Source organism: Amblyomma americanum, chromosome 7, assembly GCF_052857255.1.
Source record: "Amblyomma americanum isolate KBUSLIRL-KWMA chromosome 7, ASM5285725v1, whole genome shotgun sequence".
NCBI lineage: Eukaryota > Metazoa > Arthropoda > Arachnida > Ixodida > Ixodidae > Amblyomma > Amblyomma americanum.
Window position 1 is genome coordinate 99,731,260 of NC_135503.1, and position 22,171 is coordinate 99,753,430.

At 47.3% G+C, this 22,171-nt stretch overlaps 1 protein-coding gene and 1 pseudogene across 1 annotated transcript in view; both read left to right on the forward strand.

Annotated features, from left to right (window-relative positions):
- Positions 1-4,838, forward strand: part of LOC144097361 (glutamate receptor ionotropic, kainate 2-like) — a 66,419-nt gene extending 61,581 nt beyond the window's left edge. The window contains exons 13-14 of the mRNA XM_077630100.1: positions 1,351-1,564; positions 4,502-4,838. Coding sequence (XP_077486226.1) covers positions 1,351-1,564; positions 4,502-4,770 — 483 coding nt within the window. The 3' untranslated portion in view covers positions 4,771-4,838. The remainder of the gene's footprint in view (positions 1-1,350; positions 1,565-4,501) is intronic.
- Positions 4,839-8,476: 3,638 nt separating this feature from the next.
- Positions 8,477-9,320, forward strand: LOC144097973 (uncharacterized; annotated as a pseudogene).
- Positions 9,321-22,171: the final 12,851 nt, after the last annotated feature.

The window sequence follows — 22,171 nt, forward strand, 5'->3', positions numbered from 1 at the left end:
CAACCCCTTGAAAATCCTGTCTAAAAGCATAGGAACATAGTGCAGTATATAAACCAATAATTCACCACGTCGTTCGATATACAAAATTCAGCGCCGCGCCTTTGCGAGTGACGCTTCTCTTAACGGCGCTCTTCGATCACTATTTCCACGCGGATACTGGTCTCGTGGGCTGCCTTGGATTGGCAGTGCTGAGGTTTTCACACGATGCTGCGAGGTGAAAGGAGCGTGCACTTGAAGGTGCCCTCCGATCACTGGCCAACATTCTCCTGAGTACATTGCATGCGGTGAAGTCAACCTAAGCGACAAAAGGCTAGCGGCGACTCTGCCTGGCGCGGTCCGCTGCCGAAGGTACTGCGGAAATCAACAATGACCTTAATTTCTATGCGCGCTCATTCTGTTTCTAATACAGTCACAACCAAATTAGATATCTTATTAGGCGCCGTCCCTGCGGCTTCTATCCTAAGCATGTTAGGCTTAGCTACGCTTAGCTAAAGATGGGTTCCTAGCATACCCTAGGGCGCCACGTCACAGAGCACAGTTCGTCGGTATATTCGGTGCAGTGTATTCTGGCTCTTTGGTTACATATGATGCTGTGTAAAAGGCATGTTTTGTATGTCGAATTACCTGTATATAAGACTATTTCGCAATTCTTTTTGAATTTAATGCACCCTGCTTCGGCTGTACAGTTTATCTCTATGTAGACAACGTCAAATATTTAGTGGCCGGAGTGACTCGTTGGAGGTGTCGCTGCAAATCACCCAGTCATCATTCCACAACATTATGGCTGGGGGCTGAACCAAAATAGCTTAAAATTAGGTACCGGGTAATTTTAACGGATATAGCCACCTCTTTTAATATTAAGATCTGCTGTGTTGCTTATATAGAAGCATTCTTCGGGCAGGGCAAAGTAGAGAACTTGTTTGTCCTTTTTCTTGGAACGGTGTGAGGCATTTGCCTATTCTATTTATTCAACGCGTCTTTCAGGCACTTCAGCTTTTAAACCTGGGGATTGAAGGGGAGCGAAAACTTGCAGTTTTACTAGTGCCGTTTATTTTTCGGAGTAAATTTTGTAATTTGGGGTTTCACAGCAATAGAGCATTAGCAACGTGCAACATTGTGCTCTCAGGCAGAGCAAATATTATAATAGATAAATTTTTAACCATTTCGGTATATTTTACGATCGCCCCACTTGGTAGGCCATACGTGACTCTAATGAGCTTACATGACTGGGAGATAAATTCCTCATACGTAGTTTTCCTGCCCTAAGTTCTTGCTAGAATCGAACACTTTACTAGCACTTCGGCTTCTGCCGCAATATGAAAACATCGGCGCACTCTGGCAACCACGCAGGAATCGAAGCACGAGACATACGAGAGGATGTGGCATGGAATGCAACAGGACCTTGTCTCGTCGGATGCCGAGGGGGTGGCACGGGTGGAAAATGGCGGCTACGCCTTCCTCACAGAATCCGCCAGCATTGAGTACATTGTCCAGCGCCGGTGTCATCTTACGCAAGTCGGTGGCCTTCTGGACTCCAAGGGCTACGGCATCGCCATGCCGCACGGTGAGTCGTTTGTGCCGATCTAACGTGCAACAGGCAGAGGCAGCTCCCAGAAATACAGGAAGGTGGCGCGGAGTACGCCGTGCCTATGACAACATTCAGCTTTCCCCTTCAAAGGCAAGAAGTGAAGTTAAGAACAGTATATAATCTAGAGGGCATCAATGGCATAAGGTGAGAAAAATAAAAGAAAATGCTTAAGTATTTGATCAATTGAAGTGCCGTTAATACCGCGGATCCTTTTTCAGGGAAGCATGATATAAAAGCACGTCTCCTTAAATAAAAGAAACAATGGTAGTTTTTCAGATTAAACTTCTGAAAAACATTAGGATCGTGAGCCTTGTAAGATAGGAGGACACCGGCTGCAATTAAGACATCAACTTTTTGAATATATCACCTTCGTCAAGTTTAACGCTGCTTAAGAGGTTATAAAACTGCATAATCGTTTATAAAGATTACCGAAAAGGCTAACTAGTGCATATGCGTTATTTCCGGAAGCGCTGCAAACAAAACGGGCTGACACACAAGGACCAGGGCTCATGCTTACCTCTCTTTCTTTCTGTCGGTGTTATTCGCAGCACTTTCCAAAATGCGTAATCGCTCAAACTTTTAAAAATGAAATAATTCTATACTGTTACACATCGGAGACGGTAATGTTTTTCTAACCAGTCCTCAACACTGATCCTTCACCATAGAACAATTTATAGGATCTCTCTCGAAGCCAAATCGACACGCACATTCTTTCCGCTGTAGTAATCTATGAAATGTTAGTATAAAGCAGGAACAACTCAGAACCAGTACAAGAAATTTTTTGTCTTTGTCGGTAAGGCAGGTGGAAAAAATCGCTCATTTCCGGAAGTCAACCGCAGTGCGTTGATCTCCGTGGTAGATATGCTTTAGGGGTTTTCGGAAGTCATCAAGACTGGGCTCGACCTTCGCTTTGTCCCAGCTCGTCCAATAACAGGGTTCGGGGCGCGGAAATGTAATAACTGTCTCTCATTTATCCTCATTTTTTGCGTGCCCCAGCCCGATCTCCACTGGGGTCGGTGGGGAACGGCCCGAAAAGCACGAAAGCACGTTTTCGGCAAAGACATTAACGCTCATTGACCAGGTACTTCCGCGTAATCCTTTTTCCACTCTGGCCGCGGTACTGTGGGTCGATGTCGAGTTTGAGGTGTCTGGGTAGAGTTTGCAGACAAAAATGATTGCAGCCTGTGTTCATTGTTGTGCGCGTATATGATTATTGGAGAAAAATCTACCGAAGGCGTTTACAATTTTGGGTTCAGAAGAGAGGAAGAATCATCTGCCGCATCGTCAGAACTAGGCTGGCGCCTTCACTGCAGATTTATTCCTGTAAATTAAATCGTTAGTTTATGAGTCTTAACAGCCATAAGCGCCAGAACAGCCATAGCGTGAGTGACGCCGTCTGTTACGCGCCATCGTAACTACAGAGATTTTATCCCTACTTCGGTTGCTTTAATTTGTCGTTCAAAATCAAAATTCTGATTCATTACAATGTGCGGTAGCTCAAACTCTGGGGGGTTGTCTCTCATTTTTATGTGTATATAGGTCGCAAGCTTGGGTGGTAAAGCTGGTGTACCCTACTTATCACGTACTCTGAATTTCTTTTACATGCTTCACATGCAAAAAAATGAACAAAACAAATAATGATTAGGGTTAGGAGATTTACGTGTGAAAACCTTTATACTGCGTGAAAGCAGGCAGAACAGTAGGGTTATCGATTTATTTCAAGTGCCTGCATGACTTTAAACAGACAGTAATGGAAAGTCCTTGCGTGCCGATGTTCGGTACTTCAAACATACCTACGGGCAAAATGAACTCAGAATGACATGAAAGCGCGCTAGGAAAGGTAGAATGCTACGCGGTGGATTACAAGGCGTTCTTCATCATAATTTTCGGTTTCCGTAATCACCAGTGCACGGATCGTGCATGATGTTATTCTCAAGACTGAGTGCCGTGTGTGACCGTGGGGAAACCAAAGTCTCTGACACTGGGAGGAGTTGTCTGCCGGTGCTCCCCTTGTGCCGTTGCAAGCAGCCTGTCTGGTTTCATGCGAGTGTTTCTCGACGAGCGATTAAAATAAATGTGGAGAGTTAGCAAAATAAAGAACAATTAAGCACCCCAGATGGCAGAAGGAAATATAGGCGCATGTCAGTTCTGTTATGTTTGATTACACTTCACTTGACGTTAATTTACATGCACATGTGAATGTCAAAGCTGCCACCATGAAGTATTGAAAACGACATTATATTGCACTGTACTCAATACGCATGGGGTTGCATTTTTTTCGAGAGCATCCTAACAAACTGAGGAATCAAATTAGGTGCTTGAGTATACTTAAAATTTTAGCATCTAACCCTCTTTACATGCAACCAAATCTTACGATACTCACCTCTTTCCCGCTTGGCTTCCTCGGCTTTCCCGGCGAGGATATGATACGCGAACGCGTGCTCGTGGGACAGATGCCAATTAGTTTGTCCCAACACGGCGAGCTAACCAAAGAGTAACAAATATATTCAGAAACAGAGGACACTGTGATGTATCTGTGTCCTCTAACTTATCGCTAACGCACAAATAATGTTCCCAAACACAAAGCTGAAGATCTGATGTTTTTTATCCTAGTCGCTTTAAAATAAGGTGGCTAATAGAGAATAGCTTTGACCATACCTCCTGCACCTCTGACTGCTAATTCTTCTTACATCTCCTGTAGTGCTTTATTTAAGGAAAACATTGATTGCTTAGACAGTACAGCTGATATTGTCTTTCCTCGCAATGCTACTGTGGTAAATATATTAATCTCATAACAATATACCGCAGCACTATAAAAATATATAACATGAAACCCAAGGTAAATCTATGGCAGTGAAAATCGCCCACAGTTGAGGTTCCGCCTCATGCTCACGCTGTTCACGGTGCGTGCAGGATCCCCCTACCGTCGCCCCCTGTCTTCATTCATACTGCGGCTCCAGGAGAGCGGCAAACTGCAGCTGCTGAAAGCGCGTTGGTGGAGTGTGCGGGACCCAGCGAGGCGCTGCTCCGAGAAGACCGGTCCGTCTGGCGCCGGCTCTGCCCTTGAGCTAGGCCTTCCCAAACTGGGCGGTGTCTTCGTCGTCCTGCTCGCTGGCCTCGGACTGGCCTGCCTGATCGCCTTCGCCGAGTTCTTCTGCAAAGCACGCTCAGCACGGAGTTGAAGACGTGCCTACATCTTCCGTGCGTGCCTGAACGAAAGGAATAAAAATTAGTTCATATGACCTCTTGCACTCCTATGAGTATGTGAGTTTCTTTACTTCGGCTTTCGGCAGACAGCGGCTTTTAATAAGCGTGCTAATTCTAGACTAACGGCCTCCTTGAACGGAGTTCCCATCAAGTGGCGGTCGCAAATATTCTGCGGCATGTTCCTCTGCGCTGACCTTCTCACCACACACCAGCCTCTGTGTGATTGTTCACGTGTAAACATTGCACAGAACTACAATAAATCGCTGAGAAGATTATGAATGGAACTTCGAGAAATATTTTTTTCAGGCCTCAGGTTGCAAACTATCTATACTTGTGTTCAAGAACGGTGACCAACCACGGCGCCACAGACCTTTTCTAAATTTGCAATTTCTTATTTATTTGCTGAAGAAATATCCACTCGCTGCTATTCACAAAGCCTTGTTTTGTTTCTAAGGTAAACTGGAACACCTCTAATAAAATTTGTGAAATAGACATCCGGTCTTATTTTTGTGGGAGTGTTTTATGTTCCTTCTGAGCAGCTATTTCCTCTGCGCCGCATTTTTTAACATTTTTCATTAACAATCATTATCATTCTTCGCAAATTTTGACAGACGCTGTTTCAGTTAGAGACTCTCGGAGCACCTTCGATCTCACATAGGCGGTTCCAGCAGGAAGCCGTGAATAACTCCTCCTGCCATGTATGCGATTGACGTGCTCACTGTTTTACACAAGGCAGTAAGCTTAGCTGTTTTTAAAACCAAAATAAGCGAAATCTCACATACTCCTTTTCACGAATACTGAGATGTGGGCCGCGGAAAAAAAAGATGATTATCAATAGTGCAACTGAGGTAAAAAAAATTCGAAATGGACTGCGTTCGCTGACGATGGGAGTGTCCTTTTTATTGACCGATAACCACGTATTATACGCTAAAATCCAGCTGTCACTGACGCCGAGAAAGCCGCACGCTTAATAATTACTTTTAATCAATACTTTCTGATTCCCCGTAGATCAAAATCTGCAATGCTTTCTTATTGACTGCTGACAAAAACATCTGTGACGCCTAACCTTCAAACCTCGCTCTTTTCACAATACACATGCTCTAGAGAAACGTGCAGATGAATCAGCAGTTCAACAGTGTAGCTAGGAATCTGTCTAGGTTCACTGTAGTGCTATCTCGAGTGTGCTTCGTGCTGCCTACGCGAATTGAAATGCGCAATAAATCTCTTCTAAGCTGTTGACTATTTGCTCATGGCAAGTTTAATAAATATAGAGCATGTTAGACTGTGAAAAGTTTTAGCCTTAGGAAGAACAGTCTCTGACCCGCTTTTTCTTTCTTCTTTCGAGTCTAGCCGTGGTGACCCTGTGCCTTCCTTTATGCCCGGTGCGTTCGCGTCAGCCTGGCCTCATAGCAGACGCGCACTGACCACGATGCCATTCTGAGTAAACGTCTGCTTCTCTGCGGATTTCAACGCATTGAAATACTTGACGCCACCACTGCTACGTTTAGTTACAATTGCTTTAAGGTTGGGCTGATCACCGATTTTAAGCAACCATGATTGTGTTGCAGTCCCGTCGGTACTGTAACATCCGGCAGCGCAGTCCAACTTATTGAGATTAATTAAGTGCCTGTAAAGTTTGAGAAATAAGTGTCTTATTGGCCCAGATAATGAAATCAGCTATGTAACTTACATCCACTGTGACATTTACGATGTGAATGGTCGTCTAGAATTGCGAAAAACGCAAACTTACTACACATATCAGATGATAATGATTTATTTCCTGCAAGATTGATACTGCTTTACTTTGTGTATTCCCCTCAGAGGAGCATAGCTCCAAGCATACAAAAAGTATCTGGGTATCTTCCAAAGTTAGTGGACTTTCATTTCAGGAATTTAATGAAGGCACCAATTAAATCAGTTATTTTGTTCGTATTTTTCTTTTGGTAAATACTTAACTCTAGAAAGGCCGCCGTGGTGGCTCAGTGGTAATGGTGCTCAGCTGCTGACCCTAGTGACTCGAGTTCGTTGCTGGCTTCGGCGCTCGCATCTCGAAGGAGGCGAAATGCTAGATGCCCGCGTACTGTGCGGTGTCAGGGCACGTTAAAGAACCTAGGTGGTCGAAATTATTTAGAACCTTTCATTATTCTGCCCGTTATAGTCTGAGTTGCATTGCGACGACAAATCCCAATAAAATTAAGGTTAACTCCAGAAATTAAGCGTTTAGCGATGTTGTGAAATCTAAGAAATATATACGAAAATTTTAACCACTCTCTATTCTACTTATTCATCGAAAACTTGATTTAGATCTCGGGAATCCAACAAATAATACACGAAATTTTAAACCACTGAGGGCTATAAAATGATAAAATACATACAAAAGATCTTAGGTGAAGCAATGTGAAGAGCAACATAAGCACGCTCAGACGTACGACGTCACACCCGCAGCATACACAGACGCTCGACAAAAAAAAATAGAAGCAAATTGACGCGCAGGACTACAGATGAGTATAACAAACGAAGACTGAAACTTCAGATCCTAGCTTCAAAAACTTCACCGTAGACAATTTCCTGTGACTCACTGAGCGCATTTCTTCCGTCTATAGACATAAAGCAACTCCTGACTCCTATAAGTGGTGGCATTTTCAAAACACCCCAGTCAGTGCAAACCCCATCCCATTTAACACTCATGAATTTTACTTCCACAATGCACTCATTTACAGTAGACCCACTGTGCGTGAGCAAGCATGCACGGCCTACAAGGAAGGCCTTAAAATATATTAGGTACCTTGACTGCAATGTTTTCACAGCTGTTATGACATTGGTATACACAGCAGTAGGTCGAGCCACCTATTATTTTCTGTCTCTTTTCGCCTTCCGACGAAACACCTTACCGGTCGCCTCGCTCAACCAGAGTTCCACGTTGGCTGCGTCCGCCTTTCGCCACCGCTGTTAACCAGATGGCGCCGCTCGCGCGCGCAAAACTGCACCGCACGGAGCCTATATGCAACGAGAAAACGTGTGATACAACCTCGAACGCGGCGCGACAAACGGTTGCGTCACAATTATGGTACGAATGTTGTCGGGAAAACAGGCGCCACATAGAGGTCGGCTGTTGAGAAGGGCGACAGCAAGTCTAGTAATTAGCAACGGCGACAGCCAGCACATCTGTTTCTGCTGGGTGCCTCCGAACAACTCGAAGGTGATAGCTCCCAGGCCTGTCGCCAAGGACCACACGAAGAGGGCCCAGGTGTCAGCTGGTTCCAATTACCAAGCTTTTCCCGGTCGGCGCGAGGGACCCAAAAGAGCGGAGTCCTGAAGTAAAGCACAACCGGACCCCTTTCCGAAGTCTCCGACGCCGCTTCGACGAGCAAGATGACGTTATGTTCCCCGATCGCCGTGACTACGTCGGGGAAAAAAAGGGGCCCTCGTTGCCGGTGGCTCTTCCGCGTGGCGAGCACAACGGCGGGCTGGTAGTCATCGTCCCCAACCATCGCAACCATCTTTGAGGTCAATGGACCGCTTTCGACGTCTCTTCCCGACCTTGCGATCCAGCCACGTCGGTTGTCATCTGATGACGAAGAGGTGTCGGCAGCGCTTGGGAACCTTTAACTGGCCAGAGGACATTACTCCGACGGCATCCTGCTCTGTCTCGGGCTCAACATGTGACGGAGGCGTGTCCCTATGTGCGGCGGTGTGAGTGTGTGCGCCAAAGTGAAAGTTTCAGGCCACTCTCACCCCGGCGAGGGCGTCCTCAGCCTGGGGAATTTAGAGAAGAAGAACACTGTAAAACTCGTCGGCGGGTGCAGTTGAAAAACCTCCCGTTTTTCTCTTACGCTTGTAAAAATGTAAATAATCCAACCCATAATTTTCCTCCCATCACCCAACTGCTTAACTCGTGGACAGTCCTGTAATGGTGACGGTGGAAACGGGTGTCGTTGTAACCGTGACTCCGTCAGAACGCGACTCCGATCCCCACATCGTCGAACACGGCCAACCGGGAAAATCCGGAAAGCAAGATACATGCATAGCGTGTGCATACGCTTCGAGTGCAATATGTACCAAAACCCTATGTAAATGCAGAGCGATATAAATTTAACCGTGGCTTCCAGCAAGAAGGTGAAACGGTGGGCAGCTTTCCCCGTAGAGTTGTAGCAAGGGGCGTTTCTGCACGAGACTTCGCGACCGTTTTGCGGCCGGGCTCTCTGACAGATAACCTCAAGCTGAGTTGGTGAAGAAAAGCAAGTTAACGTTTAAAAACTACTGCGGTATCGCAAGGAGTATCGCGTTGGCTCGCTAGGAAAGCCAGAATTTTCAGCCCAGCACGGGGCAAGTGTCCGTCAGTGCTCTACACGGCAAGCCAGACAGCGGGAAACGTCCACTGCGCTGGACGGTGCCCGATGCGGCGAAGGCGACGAAATAACCGGATTGATGTCGATGCGGCTCAGCGCATGCAGTGTCTACGTGCAAATTTCGCAAGTATCTTTGCCGTATTTGTAAACGTATTGGGAGCGACAATGTGCAATGACAGACGCAGAGACTCCGCGAACGTGATAGCTCAGGACATTGAGGCGAGTGAACTTCTGCTGCACAATATCTACTCCTGCGAGGGGCGCACCGGACTTTACGAAATTGTCTGAACTTTTGATCGCCTAATTGCGTGCGAGAAAGAAGCCTTGGCAACAAGTTTTTCGTAGATTTCATGCGCCAGACATCGCATGATGTTTTGTATTAAATATTTCATTTGCTCGGCAGTGTTGAAAAATTTCCAACGCTATACTCTATACATCTTGTGGGTGGGCAATGAGGTTTAGTGTCGTCGGCAAATCCTAAATTTCCTATTGCTCGCAACGGGAAATAGAAAGAAGCCTTAAGTGCCTTGAAATTTTTTGTGGCTATGGGATTTCATTGAGAGTTGCTCATGAAATCCATGCCGAACAACATCTTGTGAGTCTGTAAAAATAGACCACTGGTAGAGGCTTTCTTTACTTATACGCTCAATGGCGGTACAAAGTGCAGCAAGTTCTGTACCCGTTGGTGAGGTCTGATGAGATTTATTTACTATGATTACTGCCCGCCTTACATGGCCGCAGAGCCCGCGGATACCACGAGGGCATATTGAGATTGCCTTAAACATGGTCGGACATCTTGATCTTGAATGCTTTGTATATAGAACTTGGATATATGTTTTCCTGATGTTTCCATGTACGGGCACACTATACCGGATGAATAGCATGAATAATGCGTTCTACAGCTGTACAATAAAATACACTTACACTCTCCAGGCCTTTCCATGAAAATGAAGAAAATATGAGCAAATGCAATCAATCTCTGCCATTGTACGAGATATACAGGGCTCCGTGATTTATTTCAGTCGATGCTTACTGTAAAAATGCGATGGCTTCTTTCGTAGAATATTAGTTATGCAATTTATCCATAAGGTGTAATGTGGCATGCTCTTGCGTATAAAGGCAACAAGGGAGCGCTTTTCAGTAGGGACCTCCAAGCCTTGCTGGTCGAAAAATGTTTAAAAATATTTGCTGTATTTTACACCCTGCTTGAACTTTCAGGCGCGTAACTCCTGATGGGCAGACACTGATGTTGTCCTTATTGATTAAAACTTGGGCGGACTGTTTTAGTAAGTCAACAGGGCCGACTATAGTGCAGGTTCGAAACCCATTGTGCTCAGCCCTGCACCGTCTAGCACTCCAGGGGAAGTGAAATGAGAAAGCGTTGACCCATTTTCAGTCCGTAGAAAAAGAGATCTATCGTGCAAATAACTGCGTACAAAGTAGAACACACTACCACCAAGTTCGACAGCTTCATAGCGTCCAAAAAAGCTGGCTGAGTTACGTCGGCGTATTCGTTTCTGAGAGAACGAAATAACGCCTCCGCCAAGCGCCTAAAATGGTTTGCTGTTTAATGGATGAGGAGTGGTTAAGCACGCCGACAGTAAACGAAAGGCCAGTTCTAAATTTGTACATTAAAGTTGGTTATACTTGAAGCGATCCAGGTACCACCGTATGCAAGCGAGCACTGTCCATTCAATTAATTTTCCGAAGAAAGATCCAGAAAATTTCAGCATTTGCTGGGCATCTAATCACGCCTCATCGCGATGCAGCTGATAAATAAGGCTGTTTTTGCTGCCTTGAACTTTGCATTCACAATGTGAGATACGCTTCATTTCGCAGGTGGTCCTCCGGCGGGCAGCGCTGGTCAATAATGAAGAGCTCAAAATGCGAACGATGCTGAAAATTTAGCCCTTGATTTCCAGGTGCCATCTGCACAACAGAATATCGTGCGAAGCTTGTTTCGGACAGATTGTATGACTGTGCTGGAGCTGGTACCAGCGTAGTCACATGATCTAAAAATTTGGCTCGAATAGATTGAAATTTCTTCAATAAAAAAAAAACAGGCACAGCTCTGAAAACTACTCAAAACAGAAAAAGCGGTTAGTACCAAAAAAAGAAGGGTCTAAATTTTGGTGCAGTATTGATTACGTTAATTATACATTACTTATTGCAAATGGGTGGTATGAAGCTAGCTAACCTGAATAAAGCGAAATTATTGCTATTTCCCATGGTATGCATTTAAAAGTGGTATCTTTTAATTCAAAATTTACCAATATCTCCTGCAAATGGAAGCTTGTAAAAATTACCTGTGCGACTGAAACCGATCTATATTTAAGTGGAAGGAAGACACTTTGAAAGAGTACTATCAAAATGTAGCCGCATGTCAATGAATTTCAGTGAGCGTGGGCTGGAACAAATTTGAAACCAGCGACCAGCTTGGAGGGCATCAAGCGACAGTGTTAATCAGAGCCCACAGCCATGGGGTAATTGTTGCGTAGTGTATAAATCAGTAATTTTTGTTCAGTTCAAGGCCCTCACAAGTTTTGAACCAGCGGCGTGGTTAAATAAAGGGTGAAGCCGCAGCGCCTAATGATTGCAGCCCTCTACTCTGAATGATGCCGAGAAAGGCGAGGTGCGGGCGAGAGGGAAAGGGATTTGCTCAGCGAAATGCGGCGGCCTCATTTCTCAGCGAATTCGAATTCGTGCCGCAGGGAGGGCGGAATGCTTTTCAAATGAGCAGTTCTAATGACAGGCACTGAGCATCGCCGATCAGACGCTTTAGGATTATAACGGCTCACGCCCACGGAGCACCTGCGGCCCCGACATCGTATAACTGTTCCCCGAAGGCAATTTTAAAGAGCGCTCCTTGTAAATGACGAAGATGGAAAGTTCGCAGAAAAGGAATCCTTTCATGGAGAGTTAAATCAGCATCTCCGCCTCTTCATTGTGAAAGAGCATGGTGTATTTATTATAATGAATAAGCGGATTGGGTGCGTAGCCACATTAAACAGGAACTTCTGCAACATCGCTTTATTTGTTTCCGGCGTGTGTGAGGTTAAGGGGTGATGTATTCGACCCAAATCTTGATGGTTTGAATTAGGAATATGCCGGAAATGTCTATGATTCCTACAAACTAGAGTATGCCCGTAGCGTTCATTCTAGCTTATGCTTAAGAGCCGAGGATTATCTGGTGTAACGTGCAATACCGATATGAAGAAGCATTACTCGCTGACCAGCGAGCAAGCACTTCTTGTAGCGTATGGATCCAAGTTTCTGCCGATGCTTTGAAAAATGAGAAAGGTTCTTGTCTAATCTAAATCTAAATTGGTGCAAACAGCTGCGAAGGTATCCATTTGCAGCAGCAGGTGGGTGTAGGAAGAAAAATAAAATAATAATAATAGCAATTGGTTTTTGAGGAAAGAAAATGGCGCAGTATCTGTCGCACATATCAGCGGACACCTGAGCGCGCCGAAAGGGAAGGGATAAAGGAGAGAGTGAAAGAAGAATGGAAGGAAGAGGTGCTGTAGTGGAGGGCTCCGGAATAGTTTCGACCACCTGGGGATCTTTAACGTGCTCTGACATCGCACAGCACACGGGAGCCTTAGCGTTTCACCTTCATCGAAACGCAGCCACCGCGGTCGGGTTCTAATCTGTAGCTGTTCTTTCGGAGCATTCGTGTGCGGTCCTACTCGCAGCCGTTTTTCGAGATGTTGGCAAAACTGTGTACGTAATACTGTGAACAAAATCTTCCATATGGCCCCTCTAAGCGAAAGCGATAATCGCTATTTGTTAAATTTTTGAAAGTTGACAAGCTCAGTATACAATCTCTACCACTTGTTAGCCCCGTGAGGAGACCAAATATGTTCGAGTTTCAATGCGTTGATTTACTTTCGAAACGCCACTTTTCTAAGTTCCTGAACAGCTTACTTCTCAAAGGACATTAATTTTGGGAACCTGATATCGTTATTTCTGCAACGATATCACCACATTTTGTGCATAACTTGTGTTCTCATGAGGGAACAGCATTTCCATTATAAAAGTGCGGGCAAACAAGCTCTTTTTCACAAAAAATACGGCGCAAGTACGGGGACAAAGCACAAACAAACACGACAGGACCAGCGCCTTCTCTTTTGTCTCTGTATTTCGCGCCGTTTTCTTTGTGACTCATGAATCCACTAGCTCAAACTAGAGTTCTTCTTGAATATAGCTCTTTTTCGACAAATGCGTATCAGCGGTCCCTGGCTCTTGGAATGAACAACGTTTTAACACCTAAGTTCAACATTTCTTTCCGTCTGGTTTTATTTTTGTTCGGCGAAGATACAAATTTATCGAAAATTGCAAGACATTACTTCGAGAAATTCACTGATTCCTAAAATTACAACGCGAGGTGAAAAGTGTCGGCCCTTAACTTTTTGCGGTAGCGAATAATTCTTGGCAATTTTCGTTGTGAACTTCGTGGGGTAGTAATGCTGAGAAGTAATTTTGAAGCCGCTCTCCTCAGTATCAGTCGCATGATGTTTTGTCTTAATAAAACCAGCAAAGTCAGGGTACACAGTACTACGACTCGCTGCTTTATTCTGAGCCGTAATCGCGTTCTCAATGACTTCCTGAACGGAGACCACCACTTCTCAATCGGCAAGTGACATGAAATCTGCCATACATTTGAAGTATTTTTTTCTTCAAGCACCATAAATCAATACGACTAAACGATCCATGTCCAACAGAAATTTCCTCATGCGATGCTGGGAACTAGAGTCAGGCAGCAGATGAAGTGTCCGAGGCACAACTACGTTCATTCACTGATATCTCTACGTCAGTATGATGGATATCTTGTTTAGAGAAAGTGTAGTCAAAATTGTGTCTGGTATTGCATATGGCAGAAAACGGCAGGTTTCTACCGCATTCCCATATCGCACGAAGTGTACCGGTAGACCTTGTTCTTCTCTGTGCTCTGAAGGCAGTGAGCCCAATTCCAGGTTGCTCACCTCCTCAAGAATAAATCTGCTCCTTAATTGTAGGATTGTCTAGCGATTTCCAATATAGCGCAAATTTTCGAATCGCTTGATAAAGAAGCATCATTCATTTACACGTCTTGATTTATTAGTACCCTATAGCATATTACTTGCAAAGAGGCAACTTAAGGTTATCATCTCTGCCGACGAGCTATGAAACTGTTTATGCAGCATAGCTTTGTTTCTCAGCCAATATCATTAAGCATGTGCGGAGTACACAGGGCTCGACAGAGCTACTGAACTGAATAAAAGAATAAAGAAATAGTGCGTAGTAGCGCGCCGTACACGGTAGCCTTGCTGTACGAAACATATATGCCGATTACTTAACAGTAAATGGAAGTCTCACTGGGCGATAAATTCCAGTTGTACCGCAGATATCAGCTTATTCTGCCCCGCTGAAACGAGAATTAGGTCGTAGTCAATTGAGAATTATGTTCTGCAGGAAAAACCAGGCGTAAATAAAAGAAGGCCTTCTGAGCGATGTAGTAGCGCAGAGTAAACTAGGAAAGCCTTCCGCTATGACGATGGCAATTCCTTTTGTCGAAACATTGACTAGCAAAATTAGGCTCCCCTCGACCCTTGAATATTCCGTTTTGAGTAGGAAGTCTTTCTTGTGAATTCTAAAACACTAGGAGTGTTGTTCAAGTTTTTTTTTCTAGGAAGTCGCTCTTTATTTGGCGATGAAATCCCATAATACTGTATTCGCATCAGATATTAGAATGGTATCCTTTCTCACAAGTAAGCAACTTATCAATTTCTGCCGCTGTAGCCGTGGCACACGTCGGTGACCTATGCACTAGTCCACGCCAGCCGTCACTGATGAGAAAAAGCGGAAGTTTTCGTTCACTGACATTCAACCTGTGCATCGTACAAAGGAAGAAAAAACGGGGTGTTTCGCCAGATGAAGAAAACATCTTAAAGAAAGCAGCATTGACACCTGACTGAAATGAGCTGAGCTGCAAAGAGGTAAAAAATGAAGTAGCCTGCTTGACTCGTTAAGTGCAGTGCTTGTTCGCTAACAACAGGACGAAAAAACTGGTGAGCCTGGAACGTATTGTGCAAAGTTTTTGTTGGTCCTCTGCCAATGGTCGCTGCTTCACGGTGACGAATGAGGGGAGTGACGTCAGCACAGTAGTGGCACAAACACGCCCAGGATAGAACTTGCTTGCATAAACGTGCTCTTGCAACGCCATCTAGACAGAGAAAATACCTCTGCGCTCCTCCTGTGATGTCATCGCGTACTTCCGGGAAGAAAAAGGCATGCCATGAATTTAGACCACAGGCCACTCGCGTACACTGACGGAGCACTACGGCCTGTTTTATATACCTCCAGAGCAGTATCTATTCGTCTCTTTAATTAAAAAATATTTGTCGGTTGTGGCACGAATTTCCGCAGCATTGCCCGTGTGAGGCGGCTGGTCTGTATGATGTAGCGGTAGGGAGGCCTGCTGCGGCAGCGCATACACAGTGCCCGTCCCAATGACTGGTCCTTTTCCTGCCCACTTACTGTGTGGTGGAGAGAAAGACGAAGTTGTTCCAGTCCAGAACGCTAGCTCCGTGCCTCAGAAATTTTAACGTGACGGCGATGGAAGTGGAGAACGACAGGCCTCCTCTGAAACCCGGTGGGTCGGCGGAAACCGCCCAGAGGAAGAGCTTCTACCAATCGTGCGAGACAAGCAGCCAGGCCACCGCGCTGCACTCAGCTACAAGCGAAGGTTCCTCGGTGGACGACGGCTTCGTCCCAGTGATGAGAAAGCCAAGAGAACACTGAGAAAGAGAGGACTTGTCCTCATCAAGTACATCTGCCGTCATCACGACGCACGGTGAATCGGCACATTTTTTTTTTTATTCGAGAAGTGTGCCATGAGGCATAAGTTGAAAAAGGAAAGGGGGGAAGGGATGCACGGGATTGAAAGTTAAAAGAAGGAGTGAAGAACCGTTGCGCTGAGGTAGTCGCAGAGGTTGTTAATGAAACGGTTGTCCATTGTCCACTTCACGAAGTCACTTTCGCGGTTCCACCGCAGGCCAACCTCCCTGAGGAGCCGTTTTCTGATAGCAGCCGTCGCTGGGCACGTCCACAACAAGTGCCGCACATCACATATGTCCGGTGCAGCGCCACAGTGAGGGCACCTGTCAGGTAGTGGCAGATCTTTGGCACGCCACCGATGACGGACAGATGGTGTCAGAGCCGCCCCTGCCCGAATCCGGCGCACGGATACCTCCTCCTGCCGAGTAAGACTACGGGGGAGAGGGTGCGAACACGGAGGAATTAGAGCGCGTGTTCGCTGGCGCAGTACTTCGGAATCGGAAACGTGGGACAGGAACGGATCTGGGGGAAGAGGGGAAGGTGGCGGATCGTCTAATGTATGGAGATGAGTCATAGCATCCGCTTGAATGTTATGTGGATCCTGGGCATGGCCGCGAATCCAGTGTATGCGCACAGGACATGGATACTTTGCGCAGAGCACATGAATAGATTGTGAAATCTGGAACGTTCGTCGAACAGCCTTCAGCTGTTTAAGGGCGGCGCGGGAGTCGGTGTAAATGTGAACTGTATTGAATGTTGGAACGAGCGGAAGGGAAGCAATGGCATTGTAAATGGCTTGAAGTTCCAATGCCAGGGGAGTGCACGTATCCGCAGTATACGTCGCGCGAGAGTTGAGATGCGGATGAGATGGACTATACACAGCAGTAACTCCCCTCTCTGCAGAATGAGATGCATCCGTGTATAATATGCACCCTTCAGGCAGATACGCTGCTGATACCGACGGGGAAACAGTGGGGTGATTGTCAGTGAGCTGGCAATAGGACCACGGTGGAAGTGTCTTTAAACGATGAAGTTTGAGAGACTGTTTTCGAGCTCTATTTGCCACCCGTTGGTCGATGATTTCACTGAGTGTATTAAGTTGGGCGAACTCCTGTAGCACAGGTATGGGTGTTAAACGAGGCAGATGCGTTATGACGCGCATAGCCTCACGATTGATAGCTTCAAGGGAGTCCCACTGTCGGCGGGTGAGACGTTGAAATTGAGCCTGATATACTATCCGTGGCTGAAGGATAGAGCGCACAAGCTGGCGGGCCGTATGAGCACGTGCGCCACCAGAGCGCATAGCTATGCGACGAATCAGACCTAGAGTAGCGTGAGCCGATTTACGGGTGGCTGTCAGCCACGGGGTGCCAGTCCCAGATGTATGGAGGAGAAGACCAAGAATACGAACAGTTTCTACCTGAGGAATCAGAGAATTATGTACCGTAAAATTTAAAGGGGGAGCTTTCCGTAAGGCGGCTTTATTTCCAATTCGAATGAAACATGATTTAGTAGGAGAGAGTGTTAGACCCAAAGGTGGGAGGCGAGATGTCAATACATCCAGCGCGTGTTGAAGGACCGACTGATGAATAGACGCATCTGGATGACAGCACCACAAGGTGATATCATCGGCATATGCAAGCACGCGGATAGAAGGGATGGTCTCTAGGGCTCGAACCAGAGGAATTAAAGCCACATTAAATAATGTGGGGGCGAGAACGGAGCCCTGCGGCACTCCTCTATTGGAAGTGAAATTACCAAAGGGCTTTCCGTGGACACGCACGCTGAAGGTTCGATTTGCTAAAAAGGCGTGAATGGAGAGGAGGAACCGGTGAGGGAGACCAAGAGTTTGAAGGGAGGCAAGAATGGCAGAGTGAAGGATGTTATCATATGCCTTTGTTATGTCTGTAGCGATTACGGTTCGTACAAGGTGACTCTGTGGAGAGTGGTCAAGCACGTCAGCAGCCAAAGTAGCAAGGCCGTCCTCCGTTCCAATATGTGGGCGGAAACCAATTTGGGAATCTGGGTAACAATCATGGGATTCCAGCCACCATGATAAGCGTGCGGCTAGAATGTTTTCATAAAGCTTGCAGATGGTAGGGGTAAGGGAAATTGGACGAAGGGCCGAGAGAGATACTGGAGGCTGACCTGACTTGGGGATTGGAACCACAATAGAATGCTTCCAGTCTCCCGGCATGATGCCAGAAAGCCACACTTCGTTAAAAGTATCAAGTAGGGTTTCCAAAGCCCTCCCTTCCAAGTTACGGAATAAGGAGTTAGGTATGGCGTCGTGCCCGGGAGTAGTAGTAGTTTTTAAACGGTCAATGGAGGCCAGCAGCTCTGCCATGGTGAGGTCAGAAGTAATCCCATCGGGGGGCTCTGTTACCGATAAGTCAGGTGGAGACGTAGCGGTGCAGTCATGGTTTGGAAAAAACTGACGGGCCGCTTGTTGTGCAAATGTGTCCTCATCCACATTTAGCGGGAGGCGAATGCTCTCTGTGTAATCTGCAACCTGAGAAGGGCGCTCCATGGCGTGAAACACTCTCCAAAGATGTCGATTGCCCTGCGTAGAGGACAGGCGGGCACACCATGCAGCCCAGCGTTGCCTGCCTAGCCGCTTTGCATAGCGCCGCGCCCGTGCGGTAGCGCGGTGAAGAGTAGGAAGAGCCGAAGGGTCATCGGGGTGACGAGTAGCGTAAAGATCCGCCTGGTGACGAAGAGCCCACAGATTCAAGAGATGTATGTCCGGGTTTGGGTCATCTTCATTTACAGTAGTGGTAATAGTGTGAGTAACGAGAACATCAGATAGAGTAGACAATGCTGAAGAGGGGTTGAATGTAGATAAATGATTGTCTGCGCGTACAGAATCCCATGATGTTATTCGTACAGTGCGGCGTATTTTCCGTAGACGCGTAGGCGTGAGGGAGATAAAAATAGGGCTGTGATCGCTACCCCAAGTATCAGAATCAACAGCCCAACGAGGGTTACCGGGGCCTAACCACCAAGTCAAATCAGGTGAATACGGGCCACCTCGTGGGCGGGTAGAAGTATTCGGGTGATTTAAAAGTTGAAAGGAATGATCTGAAAAGCTCCCTTGGATGTGTGAACCCCTTGAGGAATCCGATGGGTAACCCCACGCAGTGTGTGCGCCGTTGAAGTCACCGCCAACTAGAATAGGGATACCCGAGTTGGTAGAACGTAGAAAACGAACCCATCCCAGATTGGGAGATGCGGAGCCAGGACGACTATAAAAAGAAACTAGAATAAGGGGTGTGCGTGCAGGTTTTACGAGAAGGGCGACAACCTCTTGACGTGTGTTGCACCACCGTGAAAGGTCGAGCGGTGTGTGCGGAACTGAACTGTGAATATAAATTGCAGATTTACCTGGGCTGAGGGAGGAGGCGGTGCAACGGCGATCAGGGATAGATGGTGAATGGTATGCGCAGAAAGCTGAAAGGCGTGGGAGTGCATTATGCTCTTGCAGTAGGAACGCCCATGCCCTCAGCTTTCCGTCGCGAAGGCGGATGTTCACTTCAGAGGCCTTATTAGCGAAACCTCGACAGTTCCACTGCACCACCACCGATGATGATGCGCTATCCATGACGAGGCCGAAGAGCTTCCACGATGAGGGATGTCACCTGCTTCATCAGCGCTAATATCTTGTCCACTGTCGGGGTAGTCACGGCTAACAGGTGGTCGGCACCTGATTGTGGGCCAGTGCTTACCCTAGGTGATTCCTCTGATGATTGCTCCCGAGTTATGAGAATTCTTCGAGAGGATTGAGAACGACGCTGTTCCCGGCGCTGGGTGAGTTCGTCTAGTCGGCGGCGAGCCTCCGCGATTGCATTGTCTAAAGCTGTGTCTTCATCTGTAGTATCCACATGTGATGGATGCACTGGACGTTTGGGCGTACCATTTGATCCGGGAAGGTGAGCCGCTTGTGCATATGTACGCTGGCGAGGAGACGTATGGTGAGCAGCAGGCTCAGATAAAGGAAGTTTAGGGAAGTCGTTGTCGTCACATGCGAGAGCTGCAAAGCGATTACTTGTAGGGACATCCATTTTTGCAGGCGACTTGTGAACCTTCTTCGCTTGCTTCTTCTTTGGACAAGCGGGGGAGCGAATGTCATGGTCCGGCGATTTGCACAGGGCACAATGAGCTGTTGGTTCATTCATGTCGGCCACAGCTGCTGGATTAGGGCAGGTATTTTGCATATGTCCTTCTTTGTGGCAGTGATAGCAAAAAATACGACGAGGTCGGAAGGGCTGTGGTTTGACGATCGCACCGTAGTAGGTAAGGTACTTCGGGAGAGTCAACGGGCCTTGCAGGATGAGCAGGTATGAGCCCCGGCGACCCATAGGCCGTGCTTTCAGTACAACATGAGTTGAGCAGCGAATATTGGCGCGCACCTCCTCGGGAGGGCTCGTGCTGTCGACATGATAAACCATGCAGCGGAGTGTGTCAGGACCAGATGCAAAATATATTTGCACCGGGACATGCTTGCTGTCATCCAGGGGGATCCGCGTAACTGCGCAAAGTTTCTGGGCGTCCATCAAGGATGACAAGTTTACCGTGATGGTGTTCGATGGGCGATGGACGACAAACCCGCAGTAGTTCGAAGAGCCAAGGGCATGGTCAATTGTGGCTTGAACATTCCGGGCAGGGATGGCAGTCATATCAAAGCGCAATGTAGGCTTGATGGTAACGCGGAACGAGTTCGCAGCAGGAGAAAGAGAGCCTTGACTCACGGGAGGCATCTGTGGAGGAGGCTCAGACGCTGGTGACGGCCCTTGGTGGGAATACTGAACTGGCGCGACGGGCACAGTTTCTTGAGGCAGTGCCACGGGCACGGAGGCGGTAGAGCAGTCCATGTCACAGGCCAAAGTCGTAGCATCGGAAGACGGCGCAGGCTGGAGGCCTAGAGGCGCTGACGATTGCGTGGACGTGGAGGCTGCGTCAGGTGGCAACACAGCGGGCATCCGCGTAGCCGTCGTCGACAACGCAGAATCCATGCAGACGCGTAGCGCGGCCTCGCTCGGCAGCGCCGAGCTAAGCCTAGCTTGCCCCTGAGGGTTCCGGTTGGGTTTTCTCACTTGAGAATGCGCCCGCCGTGCCGGGAATTTCTCCGTAGGGGCGTCGTCAGCATTCGGTCGCACGGAGGGCACTGTCCGACCCACGCCACACACGAGAAGACAGCGAAAAGCGAAAACACAGACCTAGAAGCAGACACGTATCCACCCACTAGGTCTTCGTCTTCTTCGGCACATACAGTCCTGTTTGCGCCTAAAACGCCCACGGGCAACCTTAACCTGCTGAACAGACAAGCTACGTCGGTGTTCTTCGAGGCTCGCGTCCCGGGAGAGATCAAGGACGTCAGGATCAACAGCCGAAGGAACCACCTTGTGTCACATATAATAAGAAGTCTAAAATAGAATTATGAAGGAAAGAGGTATGAACAAGACGACGTGGATTAACCGAAGAATAAAGAAGATGAAGAAGAAGCATTCGGTGAGGTGGAGAGAGATGATTGGTGGAGAGAGATAATTGGTGGAGAAAAGAAGGAGAAGACAACAAGGCTTACGTGGACTAACGCCAAGGCTATAAAAGGGCGAGGGAGTTAACTGAGGATGCTACCACCTTCTACGGCCAGGGGTGTCTCCAGCACTGTTGCCACCCCTCCGGGTGGTGCCCCCAACGCCAACAACACCGGCTTCACCTCCACGGCCGCTTGGACCGGGAGCTTATCGCCGCCAGCGACACCAGCCCAACGACGTCAAACGCCGCCTCGACGCCGGCTACTGGATCCATACAACGCCGCAGCTGCACCGAACCAACCGTGAGCATCAACGCCGACCATGAACAGTAGAACGCTAATAGTAGACGCTGGTAGCAATGTTCCCGGGTCGTGTGTATTTTTATTCTTTGTTTTTTTTGTTTTTGTTAGTTCTGTGTTCTAGTGTGTGTGTCACGTAGGGTGTATTAAATGTGCGTCGGTGTGGGTACACCTGTCGCCTAGTCCATTCTTTCGGTCCGAGTGTTCTCCGGGGAGATCTGTGAAACCTTGCCATCGATGTAACGGAGCGGAGCGTCTTGGAAAGTATAGCCACCATCAAGGAGATTGGAGACATCCCGTCCGCTCTCGTGTTCTTGACAAGAATGTCACAACCGCTGGTGTCATTTGCGACATCGACTCGACCATCTCTGACTC